Raw genomic sequence first — 18,904 nt, forward strand, 5'->3', positions numbered from 1 at the left:
GAACAAATGTCATTTCTATATAAACCATTCTGTTATAGCTTCTTTGATCTCTGGGCTAGATTGTAGAATCAGAATCAAATTTACGCAACAGATTCCCTTGCTGAGAAAACCATTGTTTCCTTCTGAAGTAACTGTGTCTTTTTGCTCTAAAGAGATCAAATCTGAATCTCAGTCATTTATAAACTTGAAAGAATAAAGGATCATACAAAGTCTAAATCCCTACCATGAGAAAATTTCCATCTCTCTACTAGAAAATTGAAAAATATATATGTGGCTCACATTATAGTTCTCTATTTCTATTAGCACTAATATATAGAGATAAAATAAGAGGGCTAAAGCAAAACCGATGAAAATGTAACTGTTTTGGATTTAATTTTTAATTTCAAAAGTATGGCTGGGCTCAGTGGTGGCACACACCTGTAATCCCAGTGCATTGGAAGGCTAAGGTGGGAGGATCGCTTGAGGCAAGGAGTTCAAGGCCAGCCTGGGCAACGTAAGGAGACCTGGCCTCTACAAAAAATAAAAAAAAGTAGCCGGGTGTTTTGGTGCTGTGGTCCTAGCAACTTAAGAGGCTGAGGCAGGAGAATCACTTGAGTCCAGGAGTTCAAGGTCGCTGTGAGCTATGGTGACGCCACTGCACCCAAGCCTGGGTGACAGAGTGAGACCCTGTTTCTAAAAAAAAAAAAAAAAAAAAAAAAAATTAAAATATAAAATGTAACACATGCAAATAGATTTTTAAAATAAGCCTACAAACAAATATAAAATGAAAAGTAAGGCCGTGTGTGGTGGCTCATGCCTGTAATCCTAGCACTCTGGGAGGCCGAGGTGGGTGGATCGTTTGTTTGAGTTCAGGAGTTTGAGACCAACCTGAGCAAGAGCGAGACCCCATCTCTACTAAAAATAGAAAGAAATTATCTGGACAACTAAAAATATATATAGAAAAAATTAGCTGGGCATGGTGGCACATACCTATAGTCTCAGTGATTCGGGAGGCTGAGGCAGGAGGATCGCTTGAGCCCAGGAGTTTGAGGTTGCTGTGAGCTAGGCTGATGCCATGGCACTCTAGCCTGGGCAACAGAGTGAGACTCTGTCTCAAAAAAAAAAAAAGAAAGAAAAGAAAATTAAGACTTTCTCCTGCCACCACTAATGCCACTTTCTAAGATACAGACACTGGTTTCTCACTTTTCCTTCTAGAAGTCTATGTACATATATGCACACATTTAACACACATTGACTCAAGCTATGCTCACTGTTCTGTACCTTGCTTTGTTCAGCAATCTATTTGAGAGACCTTCCATAAAAACACATACAGATATGCTCCTCTCTGACACTTTAAGCCTGGGCGCCAGGAGGACTGTGGTTCTTACAGTTTACCTAATTAACGCGCATTCTTTCCTGCTGGTTCCTCACCTCTGGCACTCCTTCTTCCTTGTCCACAGTGACTTGTCTCATCGAGTTATTTTCCACATGTTTTCTGAGATGGCCTATTTGAATTCCCCTAAATCTACTAAACTGAAGACTCAATACCAGCCGCTTTATTTTTTAATTTTTTTTTTTTAATTGAGTCAAAGTCTTGCTTTGTTGCCCAGATTGGTCTTAAACTCCTGGGCTCAAGCAATCCTCCTACCTCAGCCTCCCAAGTCCGGGGATTATTGGCACATGCCACCACACCTGGCCAGGCACTTTAAAAAGGTACAGTAGATATGTTTGTCTCTGCAGTGGGACTGAGACATCTTTGAGGGCAGGAGCTACATCTAATTTGTGTTTGTTTACCATGTGCCTAGAACACAATGTCAGGCCCATAGTGGGTACTCAGACAGTGTATGTAGAATTAGTACACAGGTGAATGAGTGAAGTACTTTATAAGTATTCTAGAAAATGAAGCTATAGAACTAAAAGTAAAGATGTAAGACCTGCATTTCATGGTCAGTAGGCATTTATATATACACTAAATTCTACTTAGGAACATGTAATAAAATTTAAAATGCTTATGGTATATGGTTGATAGAAAGCTAATGTTTTCATCCCATTTTAAAATACTGTGAAAGTGGAATAATTTAATCATGATTGCCCTATAATAATGCTAAACTTTTAAAATTACTATATTCAACAAATATTTGTTGAATATGTATTATGCACCAAGAAATGTGTTGGCTCCAAGTACACAGTGCTGGATAAAACAGACTCCCACCCATGCAGAACTTAATTCTATTAAAGTTCAATGGCAGATGCCTGGCAGTTTTAATATCAATTATGATATAAAACAATGACAATGATGGCTTCTTTTGGTGACTACTTACTATGTGCTATACTCTACACTGAGCCCTTTATCTACGTTATTTTACTTAATACATATTTTAAAAATACTATTGGAAGTTATTGGTGGGTTTTTTTTTACATTTTTTAATATTATAAGGAACTTGAAGTTTAAGGAACCTAAATCCGTTTGTGCCATCTCAGGGTGTGTTTAAAGCAAGCGACACAAGTAGGACAGTTTTCTGACTCCTAATCCAGTGGTCTTTCACTGTACCACATTGCCTCTTTAGGAGGGACTGTGACCCCAGTTTAGGGGATCTAGAACATTTTTGATCCCTTTTAGAAATAAGAATTTCATATAGAATCAGTAGCAGATAATGCACGTGCCAAAGCCAGTTTCCCAAGCCAGAAGATCATTGTGACCTATGAGTGTTTGTGCTCCCGTCTTTGGACACTCAGGTAAATGTTTACCAAAACAGTGTCTATCTTCGTGTTTAAACTTCAATATCTGTACTTGATTTCTATCCTTGTTTCTGACAGACAAAAATTGGATCAGGAAAGCTGATGGGGCCCAAAGGAGTTTCTGTGGACCGCAATGGGCACATTATTGTGGTGGACAACAAGGCGTGCTGCGTGTTTATCTTCCAGCCAAACGGGAAAATAGTCACCAGGTTTGGTAGCCGAGGAAATGGGGACAGGCAGTTTGCAGGTACACTCGATGGTAATATGTAAACCCCCTTTTTTATGCTGCTTCTGCTCACATTTGCATGATGTTGGAGCATGTTGAAGACACCGCATCCCCGGTGTGTTTGCTGGCTTTGGGAAAGATACTGGGGGTGAGATCTAAGCAAAAGCATGGTTAGATGCTTCTGAGTGACCCCACTGGCAGTAAGTTGAAATGCAAACCATGTGTGTGGTTTTTATTGGTGGACGTTTACAACTCAGAAATCTTTAAATATTCATATTAAATAAAATATACATTTTAAAAATATTTTTGAAATAAAAATATCCGAAGAACAATGAAGTAACTCCATTGTTTCCACCTACCAGTAGCTTTATTTAAAGAGCCTTTGAATGAGAATTTTTTTCACCTTTCTAGCTTATTATAAGAAAATAGGAGTTCAGAATATTTGCTGAGTACAGAGGGGACAGTCTGCTTTACTGCTCTTTTCGATGTATGACTTTGCAATTGCAAGCTTACTTAGCTTTTCATATCTGCAAGAAAAGGCTGTAAACAGTTTATGAATTTCCTTTTTAAAGGGATGCTTTTGGCGTTTAATATTAATTTGCATAATCTTTCTTTGTGCTTTGTCTCCAGTTCTGCCAGGTTCCGAATGTCACCCAAAATTATAAACTGTGGGTTTTCTGCTCAATTTTTTATTTAAAATATTATATATTGGAGTCTCTCTTCCAATGCTAAGAGTTGCCATGTCTTTCCTGAATGGCAGCTGAGGCCCTAAAACATATTCAGGGAAGCTGGCAGGTGTGGCTTTCAGATGGCGGTACGGAGCATGAATTCTGATGCTTACTGCTCATCCCACTTCATTAGAGCTGCTAGAACTCTTAGCTGATCTGGAAGAAGTCAGAGTAGACAGCCACAAGTGTAGAATAATATAGGATCCATGTTATCTGGAGCCAGAGGTCTGGTTGAATGATTTTTCAAGGACCGAGTCGATAATTCTTTATTCTTTCTTAAATAGCAAAGTAAATATATTGTTTGGTTTTTGTTACAGTAACTGCTATGTTGTTGTAATCACTTTTGTTGTTGTAGTCATCACATATTTTTTCCGTCTTTATTGCAGGTCCCCATTTTGCAGCTGTAAATAGCAATAATGAGATTATTGTTACAGATTTCCATAATCATTCTGTCAAGGTACTATAAACACATCAGTTGTTAACTTTTAAATGCTTTTGTGGAGAAGTCATTCTGGGAAAAAAATAATGTAATACTTACATATACACACAGGACCAAAGGGAGTTAACCTAAAAGAGTAGATTTTGCTTCTGCTTAAAGGAGACAGGTTTTAATTTGGACATACAGACCTTGAGGAGTCAGGAAATTGTACAAAATACAGTGACAATATGTTTCTTAATTTGAAACTGGTGCAAGTGAAGAGGACTTGAAAATAAAATTTAAAAAAAATCACAGTTGCTTGAACTTAGAGGCAGAACTTTGTGAAGCTTAATATTTTGTGGCTATTCAATAGATTAAAACAAAATCACTTTTTAAATTTTCTGCATGATAAGGCCTTTAAAACAAAATTAGATATTAGAACTCTGATACAACAGACGAGGGGAGTGAGAATAATCCTAGCATACATTCACATAGTATATTTTATACTTAGAATGTTTTCACACATTTGGTGTTATTTAGGAAACAGTGACCTCTTCTAATAATATAGTACATTCTTATTGCTCGGTACCAAGGGAGAAAGATTTGAATTTTATTATGAGAAAATCAGGAAATAATAAAGTGGCTCAAAACAAATTACTCATTCACTGAAATGATGAGAAAATTAGTAATATTCTAGACCAAGCTTCTGAAGGTGTGATGCATGTTCCCCTGAGGGTATGTGGGGTAGTCACGGGCAGTGCCCAGGCAGACATTTTAAGAGTTATGTGTTTACTTTTAGGATTATCTTCTGTTTACATCAAGAGATATTGTTTTGCACTTATAGAAGTAATAATAAAGTTTTCCTTATAAATACATTCATTTAAATTTTTTAAAGCGAATCATTTTAAAGGAAAAATAATAAGGAAACAGCATAGGATGGTATGCCAATGACTAAAGCTTGCATAGGATGGTATGCCAATGACTTAGGGACAACCATTGAACAACCAGAGTTAATAACGACTTATTGGTGCTGACAACTGGAATAGCTAGATAAAGGGTAGTAGGACTTTTAACACCCAAAGGTACTCTCTCTTCCATGTCCTTTCACTGCTTCATCTACCTACCTCATCCTGGAAGATATTTCTAACCTGATTAAATGGAGAGAGCTTGAGCCTTTTAGATGGGTGCCAAGTCCCTATGCAAAGAGTAGAGCACAGTGGGCCAAAGGAATGTGGGCAGGATGAGGGAAAAGGTGCCCACTGTTGCTTCCCTGCTGTCTTGTCTCTCCAGAGTTGCTAGCACAGTGGTAGAGTCCCCGCTATGCCCAATGTGATGAGCTGCATTCTCTAAGGACACCATTCTCTATGGGAGGTGTCTTGGTAAAAGTAATGGGACAGTGGCAAAGATTCCCGATGAGCAGAGGAGGATGGAAATAGAGAGCAAAGAGGCAGCAGGAAATGAGCTTGGGACCATCCTCCCAGGCAGCCAGAGCTGTAGAATGAGCACAGCTGTGAAAGGATAACACAGGCTGTTCTCATACTTCCGACCCTCACTCACGCTGTAGAGGAATCATCCATTTCACTACAGGGCATTCAACAAGAAGAAAACCCATATATATCCTAACAGTGCAAATGCCTGGCATAGGTTCTGCTCACCTGCTACCGAAAGACAGGAATAATTAATCGAGCTGCTCTTTTCTACTAAGCAACTGTGGCCTCAGAGTCCTTCCTGTCCAGTGTGCCAGGCAATCTCTATGAATCAACTGGCATGGGTATGTGGGACCTCTATTTACCTGCCCTGGCTGACACAGCCGAGAGAATTAAAACATATATGTCAGTAACCAGAATGCAAGGCAGATAGCAATAAATAGTTTCATAAAACTAGGTACATATGAAGTTCTATAAGTTTCCAGAAGAAAAGAGAAGATTTCCATAATTAAAACTATCAGGGAAAACTTCCAAGTGGTATTTGACATGAGCAGAATTTTGAATTCAAAAAAGGATTATCATCAAGGTTATTTTAAAAACTTACTTGAAATATTATAAAAACCAAAGCTGTAAAAAACTATTTCAGTTCATACTTCTGCCTCTTAGTATGTTTTCATCTGAATAGTTTTTAAGTAATTAAATGGCATTTTAGGTGAGAAAAATATGAAATATGAGAAATTTGTAATTTTTAAGATTCTGAAAACTCTCCAAGTTTTCAGTACAGTAGAAGCAGATTATTTAAGCTCAATTTTCCTCTTATTTAAAAAAGTAGACTTTTTTTGTTTTTCCTCTTCTTTTTGATAGCTATTGCCATATAACTTTTATGGAATACTTGGGCTTTTATCTCCCATATAATCCTGGGCAATTAGCAATAATTCCAAATTCAGGTCACCTGTCTATTGGAAAATGTAAAAAACATACAGACAGGTCAGTGCTAACAAGTGGTCTCATTAGTTTTTTTTAAGCTATCTGCAGAATATAGTTTCTTTTCACGGAAAAACAAGACTAGATTTGGCATTCTCCATTATTCCAAAATGAAGCAGGAGCACTTAAACCATTTGTATGATGCCACTGAAAACATACTGACCCAGAAAGATAAATACAAACAAAAGATTATCTGTAGGAATTAATAATAGAAAGATCAGAGAATAATAAATTGTGTCCTCACCAACATAAACACAGTTCCTTTGGTGTTTAAAACTAGAATGTTTTATCAACAAGAGGACAGAAAGAGTCAGAGAAAGATGTTAAAACATGTCATCTTAGTAAAAGCTGGTTGTTCTTGTCTCTGTCCTCTCTAAAGAACCAAAGAGGTAACTGGCTTACTTGGCAAGTGTGCAATTAATTCAGAAGGTGGTTGTGACTCTTTTGTCTCTTCTTTATCTTAGAGAAAGTGTACCCTTTAGAGATGGGAGTGTCCTGCTTTCCCAATGTACTTAGCTAAAAGAAATAGTCATTTTCATCTTTCGTGATCAGAGATGGCAATAGGAGAATCTCTGAAAGGTCCTGAGATCGTCCTCAGATTGGACCTATGCTCAAATATAGTGGGAGCTCTTCAGCTCCACAACTGAGGAGCCCTTACTCTCCAGGTGCCTTGCACATGATACTTTTTGATTTGTTAACGACTATTTCTATGCATCTAGGCATTATGATAATGGAAGTTTAAAATGATGTCCTGGAAACGTTAGGTATCATCTGAATCAAGATAAAATTAGGCTTACTGTAGGCTTACTGTGGTGCTATCATTATACACATTAAAATTTAATTCTCTCAATCAGTAATTGTATTTGAGATATATATATATATATATATATATATATAGTAATGCTCTACTAACAAGAATATTTAATTAACCACAGCATCCCACTGCTTGACCATACCGATAGAGACGTTGCGTAAGAGTTCTGTTTAGCCCTTCACTGCTAACAGCTTCCCTTCTCTCAGTGAGCTCTATCCATCAAAGCCTTAGGATCATATAGACTCTCTATTTTAATTAAAATATCTTCTGAGGGTAAATTAAAAAACCCTTTTCTTATTTGTCACCTGCTGCCACAACACATGTGCACACACACACATGCAATGATTTTCTCCTGCGTAAGCATGAAGTCCGGCCTACTCTTTCTTGTTATACTGATGCAGTAAAATGGTAGTAAATTGTGAGCCTTGGGCCTCGCAAAAAGCTCCCACTTTCTGATCCAACTTTGAATGATCATCCATCCTTTTACAAATAAAAACATAATGCCCATCCTTGAAATTTAGCTATTTATTTAAAGGCAGAAAGAATAATATTGTTGAAAATTATAGCTCTATTTACTCATACTGCCTTATATTTGTCTAATGTTTTATAATTTATATTAATAGTAAAAGTCTGTTTCACGTAAGCATTTAATAACCAGATATGGGCCAGAAAAAGAGAAGTGGTGATTTAGCAAATGATAAATCAGATTTATAAATTGGGGAGGCACAAATGATATGCAGTGTAGTTTGTAGATTTTTTTCTTTTTTAAGAATGACCTAAATCATAGGTCTTGTTATAAATAACCTGCTCAAGTAGATATTTTAAAAATCCATAATATTGGTTCAACTGTTTTAATTTAAAATAACATAATTTTAAAATATTTCATATAGGTGTTTAATCAGGAAGGAGAATTCCTGTTGAAGTTTGGCTCAAATGGAGAAGGAAATGGACAGTTTAACGCTCCGACAGGTGTAGCAGTGGATTCCAACGGAAACATCATTGTAGCAGACTGGGGAAACAGCAGGATCCAGGTAGAGTAAATGCTAACGTACATGGCTAGAGTGGTTGGTACTTGTTAAAAGCGAAGCAATACAACAGAAGAAGGATGGTCTTTTCAACAAATGGAACTGGAGCAACTAAGATAACCACAGACAGGGAAAAACGTCGACTTAGGCTGGGGCTCCGTAGCTCACACCTGTAATCCCAGCACTTTGGGAGGCGAAGACACGAGGATCACTTGAGACTAGGAGTTCAAGACCAGCCTGGGTAACATAGAGAAATCCCATCTCTATAAAAAATAAGAAAAATTAGCCATGTATGATGGCGCACTCCTGTAACGCTAGCTATTCAGAAGGCTGAGGCAGGAAGATCACTTGAGCCCTAGAGTCTGAGGTTACAGTAAGCTATGATGACACTACTGCGTTAAGTAGACTTACACAAAAAGTTGACTCAAATTGGATCATAGATGTAAATATAAAAGCTGTATAATACCTTTTAGAAGATAATGTTTTAGAGGATAAACTTTTAGAAGATTTTGAGAGAAAATCTTTGGGATCTAGGACTTGGTGAAGAGTTTTTAGACATGATACCAAAAGTACAATCATTAAAGAAAAAAAATCAATAAATTGGATTTGATCAAAATTCAAAACCCTTGCTCTTTGAAAGATCCCATGAAGAGGATAAAAAGATAAGTAACAAACTGGGAGAAAATATTTACAAACCACATTTCTGACAAAGGACTTAAACCTAGAATATGTAAAGATTCTCAGACCTCAACAATAAAATAACCAATCAATCCAATTAGAAAATGAGCAAAAGACACAAAGAGAAATTTACTGAAGAGGATACATACGTGAGAAGATGTTCATTATCACTGGACATTAGGGAAGTGCAAATTTTCTCGTTACGAGACCATGATGAGATATGACTGCATGTTTGTTAGAACAGCTAAAATTAAAAGTTCTGAAAATGCCAAATACCAGTGAGCATGTGGAGAAACTAAATATCTCATACATTTGTGGTGGGAATGTAAAAAAGCACAGTGAGCCTTGAAAACACTTTGGCAGTTTCTTAAAAACTAAACATATACTTACCATACAACCCAGTAATTGCACTCCTGGGTGTTTATCCCAGAGAAATGAAAACCTATGTCCATGCAAAAACTCATACATTGTCGTTCATAGTAAGTTTATTTGTAATAGCCAAAAACTGAAAATAACCAAGATGTCCTTCACTAGGTTTATGACTAAACAAACTGGTATATCCATACTAATAATATAAAATACTATTAGCATTGAAAAGGAGCAGCCTAATGATACACTCAACAACTTAGATGCATCTCACGGGCATTTTGCTGAGTGAAAAAATCCACTTGCAAAGGGTCACGTACTGTGTGATTCCATCTATGTAACGTTCTCAAAATGACAACATTACAGAAAAGGAAAACATTAGTGGTTGGCAAGGGTTAGAGATGGTGGAGGAAGGGGAGCAGGTGTGACTATAAAGGGGTAGCAAGAGGGAAATCTTAATAAAGATGGAATAATTCTGTTACGTTGATCACAGTGGTAAATGTACACGTGATAAAATTACATACGACTGTACACACACATTCCAAAGTCATTTTGTTGGCTTTTGTATGGTACCAGAATTATATAATAGAAGATCTTGGGGGAAACTAGGTGAAGGGGACACGGGACCCCTCTCTACTATCTTTGCAACTTCTTATGAATCTATAATTATTTCAAAATAAAAAGTTAACAAAAACAAGTAAAAGAAGAATGAATTTATATTTTCATGGTTTAGGAATCATGATGTCATGAATGGCATCTGAGAATTTGGTGGAGGGTAAAAAAATAATAAAACTGGTTACATTCTGACAAAAAAACATATTAAAACACAATTTTTTTTGTTGTTGAGACAGAATCTTGCTTTGTTGCCCGGGCTAGAGTGAGTGCCGTGGCATCAGCCTAGCTCACAGCAACCTCAAACTCCTGGGCTTAAGTGATCCTACTGCCTCAGCCTCCTGAGTAGCTGGGACTACAAGCATGTGCCACCATGCCGGGCTAATTTTTTTTTCTATATATATTTTAGTTGTCCAGATAATTTCTTTCTATTTTTAGTAGAGACGGGGTCTCGCTCTTGCTCAGGCTGGTCTCGAACTCCTGACCTCGAGTGATCCACCCGCCTCGGCCTCCCAGAGTGCTAGGATTACAAGCGTGAGCCACCGTGCCCGGCCATAAAACACAATTCTGAGATAGGGCCTATAGTCTTTGCCAGACTGCCAAAGGGGTCTATGGCACAAAAGAAGTTTGATTTTTACTCTAAGAGTAAACGTTTAAAATCGTCCAGTTGAAGAAAGATTATTCTTATCTCCTGTTTCTCTGTGTACACACCTTCATTGTTCTAAACGTGCATTTGCAGCAAGTGCTGTTCATCCTTGCCAGTGTGGCCGTATGCTGTGCACCTGAGAACCCAGCGTGCACTGGTTAAGTCTAGCAGCATTCAGATGTCTCTGCGAGGCCAGCAATGATTAGCAGTTCAAATCCAATACAGGTTGGACATCCCTAATTCAGAAATCTGAAATTCAAAATGCTGCAAAATCTGAAACTTTTTGAGTGCCAGTGTAACATCAGGAGTGTAAAATTCCACGCATAAGTACTTAACACAAACTTTGTTTCATGCACAAAATTATTAAAAGTATACCTTCAGGCTACGTGTATAAGGTATATATGAAACATAAATGAATTTCATGTTTAGACTTGGGTCCTGTTCCCAAGATATCTCATTATGTATATGCAAATATTCCAAAATCCAAAAAAAAAAAAAAAAAATGAAATCCAGAAAACTTCTGATCCCAAGCATTTTGGTTAAGGATACTCAGCCTGTATAGGTATCTACTTCTCAGAAAAAGAACTGAGATTATAAATGTAACACCAAGTACCAAGTGCTTTTATTTCTCCTATATATTTGTCTTAATATTCTGATGGACATCTACATTGAAAGAGGCATTCTATATCTCATGAGAAGTATATCAAAGGTCTGATGTACTACAGAAGTCAGAAGGCAGGCAGGGAACTAAGTTCACAAAGCAGTTCTATACAGGACCACAGATGCTAAGCTGTTTGCACTATGGCCCTCATAGCACCTACCTAGTTACACTTGCCTTTTAAGCACCAAGTAGGCCAAACAAAATGACCAAAAGAAACCGGCCTGGATCTTATGAAGAAGTATAAGGGCCTGAATTTATTCCTTTTATTTCATCATAGCAAAAGGTGACCAAAAGAAGATGATTTCATGTCCAAAAGTACAGTTGGCCCTCTGTATCCAGGGATTCAACCAACTGAGGATTGAAAGTATTTTGAAAAATAAAACCAATAAAACAGTACAACAGTACAGTACAACAATAAAAAATAATACAAATTTTTAAAAAATACAATATAACATAACATTTACATTGTTTAGGTATTATGAATAATCTAGAGCTGATTTAAAGTATGCAGGAGGATGTTCATAGGTTATATACAAGTACTACACAAGGGACTTGAGCATCTGGGGATTTTGGCATCCTTGGGGTTCCTGGAACCAACCCCTGGGATATCAAGAAATGACTGTACCTGTTGAACCACTGACTTTTTACAAGTTACTCTTTTTCTGAAAAGGGGGGGGAGGAACCTTCTCTTATTGCATATATATTATGACTCAGGACCATTCTTCCTTGGTCTAGTTGCTGATTTTTCTCCCTTATGATTAGGGATGGAAGGGAAACTTGAGGCTGGAAGGGAAACTTGAGGCTGGAAGGGAAAAAAATGAAACCTTAGTATGAAAAGTAAGGGTCATTCATTTTTCAAACACCATCCCGGGCCATTCCTAGCCAAATATTTGTTATGACCACAGTAGTGATGGAGATCTGTCTGGTAGCCAAAGGCTTACTCTACTCCAGTGACTGGGCATTCAGAGGGAGAGGAGAAAAAGCAAGATAAGTGGAAAGAAGGATTGTGGATATGATAGTGACCTAAACAAACCTAGGGGGTTACTTACATGCTTTTTATTAAAAACATTAACATGAAGGGTTTTCTAACTCGTATTTCAGCAAATTACAATGATTTCTCCTATAACTTTCTGACTTTATATTTTTTACAGGTTTTTGATGGGAGTGGATCATTTTTGTCCTACATTAACACATCTGCTGACCCACTCTATGGACCCCAAGGCTTGGCCCTAACTTCAGATGGCCATGTTGTGGTCGCAGACTCTGGAAATCATTGTTTCAAGGTCTATCGATACTTACAGTAATGATGGGCTGCCATGATGGACAACCCTTTCCAAGGTCTTGCACTATAAACTGGAATGGATTTCTCAACGCGGGACCAGATTATGACTAGACTTTTTATGCTCGAAGGAATCATTGGCGAACTTTCCAAGTTTATTTCTGAATGTAACAGATTCCTTAAAAACTGCTTATACAATTTCCATAATTCACCTATAGGGTTTAAAAAACAAACCTCTTCTACTGAATCTATGAAAACTGCAAAGTTTTACATCTGTGAACTGTGGCTTAAAGGACAGGATTTATGTAGTTGAAGTAATTTTGCAAATCAAACAAATGTTAAAAAAAAAAACTAGAATATGTAAAGGTATTTGTTAATCTTGTGAATGGTAGCTTTTGCAGAGAGCTTCCAAAAACAGAACAAAAACAAAATCTGTTGTAGTTATATACTTTATTTAATCTAGGTCGCAAGACCCAGGGAATCTTCTAACCTCACTTTTACAGTAGGTATTACTCTTGTGACATTTTTTTGGTTATCAACAACTACATATAAATTACTTTAGAAAAAGTAAGGCTGTCTTGCAAAATCCTCCCAGCTCTGATTAGCAGGCCTCTTGAGTTTAGCACTTAAGAATCAATGCAAATTTCCCAACCTTTCTGGGTTAGACAAAGATCTATTTTCCTGTGTTCTTTTCACCACCTCTTTCCTGCGAACCTAGTGTTGGAAAACAAAGTACATCTTCGGGGAAACCTGGAATTCCTAGTGCTTTGAAAAGCATATTACAAAAGCAATGCAACCTTTTGGTAAACAAACTGCCCCATTAACTCCAGATTAATGCACTGGAATGTAATAGAGAAAAAGTCACGTTTTATGTGCTATGTTTTCACACGTGTCTCTCCTCTTCCACTTCATGAAAGCGAAAGCTTTATCTCCTGCAAAATGTCAGCACATGTAGTAGGACACCAGTATCCTAGGACAGAGAGCCATAAGTAGCCCTTTGGAGGACTGATGGTGTCAACCAAAGGCATGTGATTGATTAATGATTTCCCTTTAGAAAGCAGGTGTTACCAAAGTTGTGTTATCTTGAAAGCATTACAGGTAAGGGCATGTTATGGTTATTTATCATTGTTTAATGAATAGTAGAGGTGTTAAGGGACTATGTATACATGATTAGGGTAAGATAGAATGTATTTTATATATATATATAGATGAATCTTTGGTGTATTGAAATAGGCAGCACTCTGAAAGACAGAAGCATCGTCCAGCCTTTCTTCAGCACATTCCTTTACTACGTAGTTTAAAGCCGTCCTAGTGGAGCAAGCCCTAAAGCAGGTTTAATTTTTGCCATTTTCCGGGAATGATGGCTGACATTTGGTCAGAAAATGACCTTCTGTGCTTTCAAAAAAAGAGAGAAAAAAGGTCAAAAGAAAAACTGAATTTTTTTTTTTTCTTTTTGGAGACAGGGTCTTGATCTGTTGCCAGGGCTGGAGTGCAGTGGCATCATCATAGCTCACTGCAACCTCAAACTCCTGGGCTGAAGTGATCTTCCTGCCTCAGCTTCCTGAGTAGCTGGGACTACAGGTGTGTGCCGCCATGCCCGGCTAATTTTTCTACTTTTTGTAGAAACAGGGTCTTGCTATTGCCCAGGCTGGTCTTGAACTCCTGGCCGCAAGCGATCCTCCCGCCTCGGCCTCCCAAAGTGCTAGGATTACAGGCATGTATCCTAGCCACCGTATCTGGCTGAAAAGTTGAATTTGAGTGACGTTTAATTTAAACTAAATATAAATGCATTTTGAGAAATGTTAAGAACAATTTAATGGTTAATCTGTCATTGGTACTGTAAAATAAGATGTGGTCTATTTCCACTGTTTAATTTTCTACTCAGTTCTACCAAATAGGATGTCATGTTTGGCATTTTCAGTAATGACTTTGGGATCTTTTTCACTGAAAGCACCTTAGAACTGTACTATATGAAAACATTTCCCATATGTATAATTATATGAATGTGATGTTTATTGCTTATTAATTTATAATTCACTCACTCTCTAGATAGGACTTATAAAATTTAGAAGGGAAATCTAGCTACTTCCAATTGTCTATTAAATTTATGATGCCCAAATCAACCTCTGAAAAAAAGTTTTTTCAGGAAGATTTACATTTAGGTTTAGTATTTTTTTTTAGTTAGAGTTTTTAAAAATATTTGAGCCTGCCTGTGATAAAGTTATAAAATTCAATAACATTTTTAGAATGTTAAACTAAGAGTGCTTCCTAACGTCAGTGAAGTAAGTCTTTGAATTTAAACATTCATATTTGCTGAGTACCTACTAGGTGCCAGACACTCCTGGAGTCACTGGGAATATAGTGATGGATAAAACAGATAAAAAGCCCTGCCCCCATGGAGCGTACATTCTGGGGAGGGAATTTCATTTTGCTGTTTACTAACGTTCTGCATAAAATATAAGCTAGGCTCTTGATAGTTCCGAGACTGTTTAAAAGAAAACTTTTTTTTTTTTTTTTTTTTTGAGACAGGGTCTCACTCTGTCGCCCAGGCTAGAGTGCAGTAGTGGCATCATTGTAGCTCACTGCAACCTCAGACTCCTGGGCTCAAGTGATCCTCCTGCCTCAGCCTCCCGAGTAGCTGGGACTACAGGAATGCACCATGAGGCCCTGCTATATTTTCTGTTTTAGTAGAGACGGGGTCTTGCTCAGGCTGGTCTTGAACTCCTGAGCTCAAGCAACCCTCCTGTCTTGCCTCAGCCTCCTAGAATGCGAGGATTATAGGCAAGAGCCACTGCACCTGGCTGAAAACTTTAAATTGGTTAAATTAATTTTAGTTTATTTTCATGAGTAAAAATAGCTTCCTGTTTAGGTTCTGTCACAGGCTATTGATCTTAAAACTAGTTTACTTAAAGAGGTTTTTTTTTTTTTTGCATAACATTTAAATTATATCTGTGAACTTAAAAATTAACTTATAAACTAACCATCTGTCATATATCAGGCTAGATATCTCAATAGTAAACTGAATACAAAGCTAATATTTTTACATGTCAATATTGGCACAAACTGGAATGAAAAAATAGTTTAATTCAGACCTGTTCCACTATCTGTTACTAAAACACATGCTATGGGCACTCCAGGAAACACTATATTTTTCCCAAAAAATATGTAATCATATATGTTATAGTATAGATAACATTTCACATTGGGATACATATGTGCATTTACTGTATTTCTTGGTAAGCATATTTTGGGGGAAAAGTGCTGCTGATAAGATACAAATAGACAAAATTTAAATGAAATTTTGTCACATTCTATGGAAAATGGTTTCTGGTAAACTGAGAAGGATATTAAAATAAGTGGCTTTTTTTTCTGGGCTACCATTGTTGTTTGATTTCTCTTTGTCAAGTGTATAGAACCTGTCATACATTCATGATAAGTAGCACTGAAAAATAACTCATTCAGATTTCCCCTGGGCACTTATGGCAAAATATTGCCAGTTAGGATTTCAAGGTCAGTGACGATGCATTCCCTCCTAATACAGAACCCCCCTTGCTGGTCATGGGGAGGCAGAGAGTCACGTGACCATCCAGAATACAAAGCCTTTATGACTGTTTGCCATTTTTTTAAATGATGTTTAGAATTTTGATCAAACTTCAGCCTCCAGAACTAAACAAGTTCCCAAGTTTCCTATTTTAATTTACTCTTGACTAGATTTGAGGCAAATAAATACTCCAGATCCATGTAACTAGAACACACTTGCATCCACTACTAAATATACAGGGTATGTTGTCCTACCATGGAGTTAACCGGAATAGCAGTGCACTAGCAAGTATCTATGGATCTTTAACACTGAAGGGTTAACATAAATGCTTTGGTAATACCTACTGAGTTAATTGGAGGAAATAGCAGATAACATCAGATAACCTGCAGATTATATTAAATGGGAAAAATCTTTTTGTACATTTGGACTCTATAGTATCCTCTCCACTCACCAGCTTCTGAAAAGGGAGGAGTATTTTTAGTTTAATTTAAAAACGAGACATTTCAAGGTAGGATAAAATTGAAGCTGTTTGATGCAAACATTATCTAATTTTGCTTAAAACCGAAAATCGTAATACTGTTGCTTTCTGTAAATGTTGCAGGGTTTTAAACTTTATGATTATTTTAATATTTTTGATAACTAGGAATCTAGTATTGCCATAAAGGAAACTAAGTGCCCATTAAAGATTTGTTTGGTATAAATAAATAAATTTTTGTTTTGTTTTAAATGACAGTAAGCTACAAATCATGATGCTATCTTAAAAACTTTCTAAAGATGAATTGTGTGGCAGTGATTGTGTGGTTTGTGGAGAATGTATGAAAGCTATTAATTAATATTCTAGAATAGATTAATAAATTGGCTATGTTGTTCCAATGAATGTACAGCACTTCCATTAACTTTTGAAAGCAACACAGCCTTAAACTCAGTGCTTTTGCTTTATGACATGGGAATGTTCTGTCATCCATGGAGTGTATTCGTGTAATAAAATTCTTTATATCATTCTCAATTCTATAACTTTTCAATCCTATGTATGCGTATGAAGAGTTTTTTTGCTTTCTTTTTTTCCTTTTTAGATTTTGTACATTCCATCTTTATAGGTCTGTTTCCTATGTTTTGTGTATAGAACACCAAGTCTTGCGCTCTCTGACACTGATACTGATATATTCTCATCATTTGTTCCTTTATGAATCAAAATGTTGACTGCCTATTTAAAGAAAAGAATGAACGCTGTGCATCAAAGTGTTTGTACGTTCGTAGCTGCATATGTACCACAGTATTTTGGATGCTTTAGTCTATAATAAAACTTTAATTGTCTTGAAACATAGGAGAAACAAGATTCATGTGTATCTCCTTACCATGCACAAAATCTCAAATCATTATAATAAAGCTTGTTTTCTCCATTTCCAGGGTGAATGTCTGTTTATTTAACATTATTTTCTAAGTGAAGGGAAATGGAGGAATGTTCTGGAATATGTGGGAGATAGCACTGTCACAACCAAACTGTTCATACTAGTGAGTAAAAGCTTGGTAAAATTTTTGGTGGATATGACGCTAATAATTTGTATTTAGGATGTATCTTAAACAGGAATTTGGAGAATTCCAGCACATATATACAGCATGTACATTTAGAAAGTTACATAAATAGATCAAAATCACTATCTTTATAATCTTTAAAGAATCATAAGATACAGAAACATTCTGGCAGTCATGGAAGACAGATTTCTAGGGGGTGGAGGACTAGAGATGGACTTTGCTATAAACATTATCTTTAGGGCCCAAATTGAATTACATGGAGTTCATTACAATAAAAATTTCTGTTATCAAGCTAATGGCCACACTTTTCAAGCAGTCCTCAAACCATCTATAGAACACATCTGGACAGTCCTGTGGAGGTCCAGTCTCTGGAGGAGCCTGATGGTAAATGTCCATGTGTCACATCTTTTCAGAGAAGTCAGTTTCCATGGTCTTTCTTAACTTGAAGGAAACATTTCTGAAACATAATCTGTATTCATAAGGTCAAAGTTGTCACTTTACACCTTATCTTCAGGTCAGTATCTTCCCCACAATCATGAACGGTGTTTAGACTTGGTACTTGTTCTTTTGTTCTCCTAGAAGGGAATCCTGTCTCTGTTGATTGTAAACAAGTTATTGGCTTGTTTTGCATGTTTACATGTTTGTATACAACTTTTTTCCAGGTATATGCTTTTAAACTATTAAGTCTCTGATTTGTGTTTTGCTGTGATGGAATGAACACTAAAACTTATCTTAATTCAAGATCGAGTTTTAACTATCCTTTGTGAACAATGAAGGAACATAATAAAAATTTGTTTTATTTTCTTGAAGGTTAAAAAAATCCAGAATAGATTGAAACTCTGAAAGTTAGTCTTGGAAGGAGAGATAAAACAACAGAAATTAGAAAAAGACCAAACATGACACGGCTGTCAACTGTGAATATTAATATTATTGAATCCTACTTCCATTCTTCACTTATTTTTTTCTTTTACCCAAGCAGGCCATCATGGGCTCTTTGGAAGTTTTTAGAATAGGAGAGAGAATAAGACACTCCATAAACCATTTGCTCCATGTTTTAGTTCAGCGTATCTCAGATTGCTCTTCAGGGACACATTTCACCTAAAGCTAGATGCATCCCTTTCCAGAGCAGAGGAGTTCAATTTTGCACATCCCTATGCCCAATCCCATGAAATTTTAATACCAGAGACATACTGTATATCTGTTTATGTACTGAGAGCCACAAACCATCTAAAATCTTGTCTCCCAGGA

General features: G+C 36.8%; 1 protein-coding gene across 1 annotated transcript in view; it reads left to right on the forward strand.

Moving 5' to 3' along the window:
- TRIM2 (tripartite motif containing 2) overlaps positions 1-12,913 on the forward strand; it is an 85,158-nt gene extending 72,245 nt beyond the window's left edge. The window contains exons 9-12 of the mRNA XM_069492914.1: positions 2,797-2,977; positions 4,059-4,129; positions 8,206-8,346; positions 12,455-12,913. Coding sequence (XP_069349015.1) covers positions 2,797-2,977; positions 4,059-4,129; positions 8,206-8,346; positions 12,455-12,607 — 546 coding nt within the window. The 3' untranslated portion in view covers positions 12,608-12,913. The remainder of the gene's footprint in view (positions 1-2,796; positions 2,978-4,058; positions 4,130-8,205; positions 8,347-12,454) is intronic.
- The last annotated feature ends 5,991 nt before the right edge of the window (positions 12,914-18,904 follow it).

This window comes from Eulemur rufifrons, chromosome 18 (genome assembly GCF_041146395.1).
Source record: "Eulemur rufifrons isolate Redbay chromosome 18, OSU_ERuf_1, whole genome shotgun sequence".
Classification (NCBI taxonomy): domain Eukaryota; kingdom Metazoa; phylum Chordata; class Mammalia; order Primates; family Lemuridae; genus Eulemur; species Eulemur rufifrons.